At 40.6% G+C, this 10471-nt stretch overlaps 1 protein-coding gene across 1 annotated transcript; it reads left to right on the top strand.

The window, feature by feature from the left end:
- The first annotated feature begins 6894 nt into the window (after nucleotides 1-6894).
- On the top strand, nucleotides 6895-8212 carry Rsph1 (Radial spoke head protein 1). The gene is made up of 3 exons (XM_073966300.1): nucleotides 6895-7038; nucleotides 7099-7264; nucleotides 7325-8212. The coding sequence occupies exons 1-3, from the start codon at nucleotides 6961-6963 to the stop codon at nucleotides 8128-8130; spliced, it is 1050 nt and encodes a 349-aa protein (XP_073822401.1). The 5' UTR covers nucleotides 6895-6960; the 3' UTR covers nucleotides 8131-8212.
- The last annotated feature ends 2259 nt before the right edge of the window (nucleotides 8213-10471 follow it).

Here is a 10471-nt window from a genome sequence, read left to right as displayed (position 1 = left end):
CTCTGTTACCCTTACTGTTCACAATGGTACTGAATGAAATAAAGGGGGTTATTATGAATGAAAATTCTCCGTGAGTTTTGTCTTACCGCCGGGAAAGTGAAAAAACTCACTGGGAATTTTTGTTCAATATAACCCCAAATGATCTATATTTGTGCCTTGATGTGCCCAGGAGGATAAGATGTGATTTCCAAATCTAGTCAGATAGCTGGCCCCTTACAGAACATTTGTTCCATAAGCCGAAATAACAAAAGATCTCCATTCCTCTCTGATCGTTGCTTGTTTTACCTTGGGGTGTTCTCCTGGATTTGCCGCAGGTAAAATATCTAGTCAATGATGGATTTGCCAGGTCTAAAGCCGCATTGGTATGGTCCAATTGTTTCGTTGACCATAGGCTTTAGTCGTTCGCACAATATCCCTGACACTAACTTGTATTTTGGTAAAATCTATTGTACTTACGTAGGACTTATGGTATCGAAAACGGGCTATTTACGTCCACGTTTTGGTATAGCCCCCATACGCTTGACGCGACGCACTAAATACTTCGTTGAACAAATTTATTGATGGGGGGTGATAGAAAACATATTAATTAAGAAGAATCTTAATTTGAGGATTTAAATCCGACAATTTTAGTTAATACGTATTTTTGTGTTTTTTTTTTCTATAATTAATTAATTATATTATGCGTTAATATTTAAAATTTAATTTTAGACACTCTTTCTTATGTTCAGAAAAAAAGACTGCGACTTTAGGGATCAAAAAATTGGCTTGCTTGGCTAGGGATCTTTAAGCGAGTGCTTCCAAAATGTATCGAGCGGAGTGCATTTTCATAACTCCGTGTGGATGGCATCGAAAGATGTATTGAAATCATAACTCTGCATTGCAGTACTTCCAAACTTTTTTGCTGGGTAAGTTTATTAGTTTTCTGAAGCAAATTTTAAATTGAATGGAGTGGGAAAAAATGTTATAAAAAGGTATATCGATATTTTTGCTGTATGAGTAGTAAAAAGTGAGTACTTCAAATATATAAAGGTCAGCTGCAGAGGTTTGCAGACGAATGTGTCATTTCTCTTTTTCAGTGACCACCTCACTGAGAGGATACCCCCTTTTTAACAAATCGTTTTGTGGTGTTGGCTATAGCGCGAAAACAAATGAACCGATCATCATATATTTTTGTGGGCTTATTAAGTACCTAATAATCTTGCTTTAAAACGAGAGAATTTTAAAAAAATAAATTTTTAAAAAAATTGTGTACAGCGAAAAATCAGAATTCGATTTTTTACAAAAAATTTACCGTTTTTGACCACTAATCGGTCAAAAAAATTTTTTAAAGGAAATTTCTCATATATAATGAGAAGAGTTTGATATATTCAATATGCTCATAAACAATATGAAGACTAAACACCAAATTTCAGTCATATCGGGTGGATATTGAGGTCACAACACTCAAAATACCGAAAATGAGGAGGCACGTTTCTATGGGGGCTATAGGAAGACGAGGACCTATACCGACATATTTCTGGTGGAAGGAGACTTAATACCAATTTTCAGCCATTTCGGTGTGATAATCAGGCTAAAACCTCCAAAATACCGAAAATCGGGAGGTACCGTCCTATGGGTGCTATATGAAGGCGTGGACCTATACAGACAAATTTCAAGGCCCCCTACGAAGACTAAATACCAAATTTCAGCAATTTCCGTGTAATAATGAGGCTAAAATCTTCAAAATACCGATAATCGGGAGGTACCCACAATTCTCTGTTGGAATGTTTGATAACTCTGCCGAAGACTAACCACAAAATTTTAATACTTTCGGTTGGTCATTGTGTCTAAAACATTCAAAATACCGAAAATCGGGAGGTACGGTTCTATGGGGGCTATATCAAAACGTGGACCGACCAACCCAATTTTTTGTCCTGAAGATTGTAAGTCAATAATAGGTACGTGTACCAAAATTGATGCACCTACGACAACTCCTTCTATTTTTGGCCACAGTTAATATGAACTCGCGACATTGTGCGACGTCGTTTTATGGAATTTTTAAGATATTTGTCCCATTTGACTACTGAAATGGTTGTAATTTGGTATTTTGTGTCTACTAAAAATGTTTTATATAGGTCACGTCTATGGTATAGCCCCCATATAACGTCCCATATATAGTACGTGTCACTTTATGATATTTTGAATGTATTAGTCCCATTTGAGCACCGAATTGGTTGTAATTTTGTATTTTGTGTTTCCAGAGGCTAAAAAACATTTCTACATAAACATATAGCCCCCATAGGACGGTATCTCCCGATTTTTGGTATTTTGAAGGTTTTAGCCCTATTGTTTCACCGAAGTTGCTGAAATTTGATACTTAGTCTTCTTCGGGGCTACAAAACTTTCTCTCAGAAATTTATCAGTATAGGTCCACGTTTTGATATACCCCCCATAGAACCGTAAATCCTGATTTTCGGTATTTTGAAATTTTTAGCCTCATTATCACACCGAAATTTCAGAAATTTGGAATTTACTCTTGTGTGGGACTACAAAACTTTCTACCAGAAATTTTTCGGTATCGGTTCACGTTTTGATATATTGTGAAGGTTTTAGCCTCATCATAACACAGAAATAGCTGAAAATTGACATTTAGTGTTCATAAGGGGTACAAAACTTTTCATCTGAAATTTGTCGGTATAGGTCCACGTCTTCATATAGCCCCCATAGACCGGTACCTCCCGATTTTCGGTATTTTTAAGGTCGTGTACTCATCCCATCGAAATGGGTTTTATTTGGTATGTAGTCTTCGTTGGGAGTACGAAGCTTTTGTCGGTGTAGGTCCACGCCTTCATATAGCCGCCATAGAACGGTACCTTCCGATTTTCGGTATTTTAAAGATTGAGGCCTCAATTCCACACAGAAATGGCTGATATTTGGTATTAAGTCTTTGATAGGGGTATAAAACATTCCACCAGAAATTTGTGGTTATAGAACTACGCCTTCATATAGCCCCCTAATAACGGTACCTCCCGATTTTCGGTATTTTGAAGATTGGTTGAAATTTGGGGAAAGATTGAAGCTGGGGGTCTAAAACATTCCACCTGAAATTTGACGGTATAGGTCGACGTCCTCAGATAGCCCCCATTGAAGATACCTCCCGAATTTCTGTATTTTGAAAGTTGTAGTCTCACATAGGCCGCGGAGAACCGTATCTATCGGTTTTCGGTATTTTGAAAGTTTTGTATTTAGACTGCCATTGCAGAAGAGAATTATCAGTATAAGTCCAATTTTTTCAAATAGCCCCTCTTGAAGCGTACTTCCCTAACCGTTGGTTGGTATCTTTCATTCTCTACGTCACCCATGACATGTCCTAGCAACTTGTTATTTCCCTTGGTTCTGAATAACTTCCGACCATTTTCTCCATTAACAGACCTCCCGACTTCATAACCTCTGATCCCCATACTTTTCTGAACTATAGAAAAGCCGATTGACAAGTATTCAGAAAAATTACCAATCTCCGCTTCAGAGAACTGTCCATCCGCTCATATTCTAGGGTAGCTGAGAGAATTTTTCGTGATATTATCACAGCTGCAACCGTTCGCTACATACCTGCTGGTCGAATACCCGAAAACAGATCAAATTTTCTAGCATATTAGAGTGCTGGGCTTTGTCGTACGAACCCTAAAGACCCAAGGATTAGGGAACTTACTCTTGAAGTCAACATACTAGTGTGGGCGAGCATAACCGGAAAAGGTTGTTGCTTCCAACGGCGTGTGGGAGAGAGATCCGAAGAGGCGAACGTGTTATTTATAGGGCAGCCAATAGGGTCCGCCAATTTATAGAGCACCCATAGAGGGATATGGTAAAGGGGAGGAGTGTGCGACGCTATATAAGAGCCATCCCAGCCGGGGAGGTACCACCACAATTTACCATAAACTCCCTCTTGTCGCCAGCAGCGAATGTTCTAGATGTCCACCACAGCAACATTGCACGCATTACACGACATATCAGTCGAGGTCTAAAGGCCTGGGTACAAAAGCTGCTTTGCTTGGTTGCCTTGCTTTCCTGCTTCATTTTTGACATAATAAAAATAAAAGAATAAAGGAGGCCGAGCAAATTTCAAACTGGGTTGCCCTTTTCTTTTTTATTATTTTATCAGAAGCAAGCAACCAGGCGAGGTAGCTTATGTACGTAGGCCTTTAACCCGAACAGGCCCTGCAACCAAATAGTTATGGTGTCTCTTGACCTATAGAGGGCCTTCTATACCGTCAACCATACCAAGCTGTTGAAACGATAGATAATCAATTCAGTTGGATCAAAATTCAGTATAAAACCCGTAGAGTGAAACAGGGAGTTCCCAAGCAGGGGTGATATCTCCGGTACTATATAAACTCTACTTTTCTGAAATTCCACACCCAGCAGACGGCAAAGGGATGGTGATGTATGTGGGTGATTGTACGATTTTGGCGTCGGGTCTTGTCGTCGATGACCTATGTGATAGGTTAAATGTCTACATAGCCGACTTAGTGCAGTTCTTCCAGTGAAAATATACAAGTGGCTAAATCATCTGAAGAGTTGCAACATTGGAGCCGGTATAAGTAAATTGTGGACAACGGTTAAGTCACTCTCGAACCCCGGAAGGATGGATGACAGGACCTCAGTCACGTTTGGCGACGTTACGTTGACTGACCCCAAGAGGTGTGCAAGTTACTTCAATCGACTGTTTGTCGAGCACCCCGAGAGTGACAGGGCGAAGAGAAGAGTGTTACGTCGCATTAGATCTCTTCCTGCCGAGGATGAACCACCACAGTTTAAAATGGATGATGTTGCGAATGCCATCAGGAACGCTAAATCATGCAAAGCGTTGGGCCCTAACGGAATTTCCATGGTAATGTTGAAACAGCTGGATGAGCCGGGAGTGGAGTGTCTCACTAAAGTTCTCAACCTGTCGCTAGCCACCCTTATTGTTCCCGAAGTCTGTAAAATGGGCAAGGTGGTCCCGCTACTGAAGCCAGCCAGCAAAGGTGAATCGTACAGGCCGATTTCGCTTTTGTCACCAGTAGCGAAGACCCTTGAGGCCTTACTCATGCCCAGTATCAGAAATAGCTATCAAGCTGCCGATCATCAGCATGGATTCCGTAAGCAGCACAGCACGACAACCGCGCTGCACGCCATCTCCACACATATTTGTCGAGGACTCAACCAGGAACGGCCGTGTGATAGAACAGTGATGGTGGCGCTTGACTTATCAAAAGCCTTTGATACTGTCAAGCACTCCACGCTGTTCGAGGACATCGAGCAGACAACCCTCCGGCCAAGTCTGAAACGTTGGATAATCAACTATATGTGTGGGCGCCAGTCGTATGTGGAACTCAGGAACAAGAAATCCAAGCCCCGTAGAGTGAAACAGGGAGTTCCCCAAGAAGGGGTGATACTTCCGGAACTGTTTAACCTTTACCTTTCCTGTATTCCGCCCCCTCCAGACGGCATTGAGATCGTAACGTATGCGGATGATTGTACGATCCTGGTGTCAGGTACCTACTCTGATGACATCTGTGAGGGACTGAACTCCTATTTAACCGATTTTACCAACTTTTTCCACGCGAGGAATATGCAGATATCCGCCACTAAATCGACGGCCACTCTGTTCACCACATGGACGGCGCAGCATAGAAGAGAGTTGAATATCAGGGTCGATGGTAGCAGAATTCCGACCACAAACTGCCCCAAAATTCTAGGGGTCACATTCGACACCACTTTCACGTCGTCCGCGCATGCCACAGCTATCTGCAATAAACTGAAATGCAGGAACAAGGTCCTCAAGTCCCTAGCCGGCAGCACTTGGGGTGCAGATAAAGAAACCTTGTTGACCACATATAACGCGATTGGTCGGTCTGTGGTAAGCTATGCGGCGCCAGTTTGTTCCCCGAATTTATGTGACACGCAGTGGGATAAAATTCAATTTTTTCAGAACGCCGCCCTGAGAACAGCAACAGGGTGCCTCCTCAAATCTACAGTGGACCATCTACATGAGGAGGCAAATATTCTTACAGTACGACAACATAATGAGATGCTATCGTTGCAGTACTTGCTCGGGTGTTACCGTGAGAGCCATCCCAATCACCATCTGCTGGCCACCGATACACCCAGGCATATAAAGAAGGATAATCATGCTCTAGAGACGACGTTCCAACAATATGGGAAAGAACCTCTAGATCAACAGGCATATCAGGCAGGTTTAAACAGCATTCACACGGACACAGTTGCTAAGACCATAAGCAATTATTGTGTGAATGCAGTCATCGGAGCACATCCCCCATCTATCGCAGCTGAAGAGCGTCAGCTGCCACTACAAACCAGAGTAGTTTTGGCTCAATTACGCTCGGGATATTGCAGTCGCCTAACTTCTTATTGGACGGATATTGGTCGCGCCGCACAAGACATCTGCCCAGTATGTTGCATGGGCCCGTACGATACTAAGCACCTATTCAACTGCCCCGCCAAGCCTACTCATCTGACTCCAGTGGATCCCATCGAAGTAGCCAACTTCCTGGAACTGGAGATAGACCCAGAGCTAGATTGAACAGGATAACGAGCATTCAAATATAATAATAAAACACTGTTACAACAACAACCTGTTTTAAAGCAATAGGGCGGTCTGTCTTATACGCTATGCGAATGTTAGCGCTACACAATGGAAGAATATTCAAATCTGCCAGAATGACGCGCTGAGGATTGTCACAGAATGCCTCCTCATGACACCAGTGGACCACATTCAAAAATATTTTATGAAAACTTGCTGAGTATTTTGGAAAAAAAGCGGAATTAAAGCCGCTCATATCTTTCCCTTTTCATTCTAAAAGTATCGTTGAAATGTTTCCGTATCGGACTTTGAAATAGGAAGAGGAAAATGATATGAAAACATAACTGTCAGGCAATTTATTGTCAAAATATTTAATTATATTTATTTTTCATAGGACAATGAGTTATAAATCTGAAGAAACCGAAGAAGATGAGCTTTCAATAGCGGAAGAGGAGGAGGAAAAAATAAATATAGGGGTATGTTGGCATGTGGATCTCAAGAAGTGTTTAAAAACCTTTTGTGAAAACATCCCATAGCTTTATATTGGAGGCCGTAATAAAAAAGGCGAACGAGATGGTAGAGGTTGGGCCATACTACCCAATGGAGATCAATATGATGGTCAATATCGTCAGGGCAAACGTCATGGCATTGGATTGTATGTGTTTTTAGATGGATCGCGTTACTATGGACAATATCGTTGTGGTGAGTAGAGTAACCACAATGAACTTGTGCGTGTGATGTTACAGAAACTGTTTTCCTTAGGACATCGTTCGGGCCGTGGCATATTCATCTATCCTGATGGTAGCTATTATGAGGGGTGTTGGCGTAAAAATCTAAAACATGGCAAGGGTCGTTATTGTTATGCTAATGGTGACATATATTGTGGTAGTTGGTATCGTGGTCTAAGGCATGGCATTGGTATTTATACCATGTCACAAACCTCAGTGGATTCGGCATGTACTCCATTACGTTTCAAGGGAACATGGCGCCAGGGAGTGCGTGTTGGTCCCTTTCAACTAACCTATGGCAATGATGAAAAATGCATTACCCTACATGGCACTTGGGATAATAAATATCCTCAGGGTCCGGCAGTTTTTAGTTTTGATAATCGTTATTTGTTAATGGGATATTTTCAAACTCCTGGTGGAAAATCTCACCTGGCTGCTGCTGTGCGGAATGGTTTTGACGATTCTGAAGAACTTAATGAAGAGGAGGATAATAAGAATAATCAAGAAAATTGGTCTATTGAACCTTCGTTGTGGTTTGCCCAGGAGATATGCAACTATGATTATTCCCTGTTGCCTCAAGAACCGGTGCCATTGCCTTTGACGGATTCTGATGTTTCCATATGTTCGATAATAAGTGTTCCTCCTGAAATAACAATTGAAAAAGAACCCATATGCCAGGGTGAAGGTGAAGAAGAATGCCTGCCACCAATGGAATGTGTGTCATGTGAATGTGACTGTTCTACCAGTGAAGTGGAATGTTCTTCGTCTAGCCAAAGTGGTGCTCACGAATGTGCCAGAGATCCTTGTGCCATTGAAATTTCAAATGAGAAAAGATTTTAGGATATTTTTTTTTTGGAATCATATACTTTCTTATTAATGAACTGATGTGCTAATATATGTAAAACCAATTTGGAGAATTGAATTCGGCAGAACATCTTTTGAGTCCTGATCTTTGAATTGTGAAAGAAAGTCCCACATTTGGTCTGTGGCTTTACTTTTGTAAAATGGTAAAAGTAGTAAACTATTTTTGGTTGATGGGATGATGAAAGATACCAGCAACAGCCCTGACCGGGTTTAACATGGCAAAGCCCAGGATTTATCTTGTTCCCTCTTTCATCTCAAGTAGACACTGAACTACGCATCGTTCTGCTTTTAACACCCGTTAAAGGAAGTGAGCTAACATGTGTCCTCATAAGAACGTTAAAACATGGATTAGGTAGTAACCCATCCCTTCAAAAAGCAGCATACCTCCACCAAGAACTGTACTGTTCTATGGGGGGCTATATAAAGACGTGGGCCCATACCACCAACGAAATCTTAATACCAAATTTCAGCCATTTCACTGGAAAGGTGGAAATTTTTAAAACTCCAATTTTCTGCCATTTCGGCGGGATTTTGAGGCCACAACCTTCAAAATTCCGAAAATCAGGCGGTACCATTTTATGGAGGCTATATGAAGACGTGGACCTATACCAACAAATTTCAGGTGGAAAGTTTTAGGTCCCCAACGAAGACTAAGTATCAAATTTCAGCCCTTTCGGTGGGATAATGAGGCCACAACCTTCAAAACACCGAAAATCGGGAGGTACCGTTCTATTTGGAAAAAATATTAGGAGGTCCAAAGTTTGGACCAAATTGGATGGTTGAAAAGTTATCGTTCTCTCCAGCGACTACATATGGTGGCATAAGATTTTTTTTCACTTTTCGGGTTGTTTTCTTAAGAAGGACTTGCCGAAATTTAGGGTGGGAGGTACTCGAAGGAGTGGAGTCCATATTCGAAGCTGATCTATATCTGGTAGATATATATATATATATATATATATATATATATATATATATATATATATATATATATATATATATATATTAGATATGTAAAGTATGGACCAAACCGGTCATTTTCTTCAAGAGTTATCGAGCGCACAATTTTTGCGAACATTTTTGAACTTTTGTGGGGGAGGTACCTGAAGGAGTATAGGATATACCTTACCTTCGAACTTAAACTAAGTTTGCACAAAATATTAAGAAAAAAAATATTAAGAAGACCAAATTTTGAACCGAATCGGCAGATCCGTTACAGAGTTATCCTGCGCTCCAAGCACTACACACGGTGTCATAGGGGTTTTTTGCAACTTTCATGCTATTTTCTCAGGAAGTATGGACTTGCCGCTAATGGAACTTATACCGTCGAATGGGGGGCAGTGAAAGAGAGTTGCTAAAACGAAAATCAAAGCGGTCCTAATCTGAACTTATCCGAAATTTTGTGTGGGAGGCTACCAGAAGGAGTGGACCGATTGAGTCCATATTGGAACCTCATCTAAGTCTGGTAGAAATTTCACGATGTGCAAAGTATGGATCAAATCGGTTACTTTCTTTAAGAGTTATCGTGCGCACAAATTTTCCGAACATTTTCGAACTTTTGTGGTGAGGTATCGGAAGGAGTGGACCGATATAGCCCATCTTCGAACTTAAACTAAGTTTAGGCAAAATATTACGAAAGCCAAATTTTGGACCGAATCGGTTGATCCATTCGAGAGTTATTGTGCGCTCCAGCCTGCCAGACAGACATACAGACGGACGGACAGACATACTCGCCTTCATAAGATTAATATTCCATAAAACAGTTTTTAATTGTATAACGTTTTTTGTTTCTCCTGTAAAGTTTTATTTTTGTGGGTTACGTCTTCCGGCATTTATGGTGACGATATACCCTCGTTAGCATAAATGCTGAGGGTATAAAAAACTAATATTCTTTCACATTTGATTGAATATTTTGAAAAGCCTGAATGAAAACTCGTTAGATTTTCAATTTGGATGTTTCCATATTATTCCACTAAATGTGTAATTTCTCGCAGAAAGTAGAATTCTTGCAAAAATGTTTGGGATCGCTGGTAATTCATCGAAAATGGAGATGCTGCTTCAATATTTTGTTTTTGAAATCAAAATAGCACACGTTTATTAGGGCTTTATTTTTATTAACAAATATTGTACCGAATCTATAAGCGGTGTTATAGTGTGCGGCACGTCTTTCGGGCTTGGAGGAGGTTAAATGTCATTTATATGAAGAAGTCTTTATGGGAAATAGTTTTCTTTCTGGTGAATATATTTTTTCTTCAAAAAATATATATCCCTAATATACATCGAACATAGAAATTTGACCAAGAAAATTTCACATTTTATT

The sequence above is a fragment of the Musca autumnalis genome, unplaced genomic scaffold (assembly GCF_047663935.1).
Source record: "Musca autumnalis isolate F117 unplaced genomic scaffold, ASM4766393v1 scaffold_2, whole genome shotgun sequence".
Classification (NCBI taxonomy): Eukaryota; Metazoa; Arthropoda; class Insecta; order Diptera; family Muscidae; genus Musca; species Musca autumnalis.
This window is presented reverse-complemented; position numbering and strand designations above follow the sequence as displayed.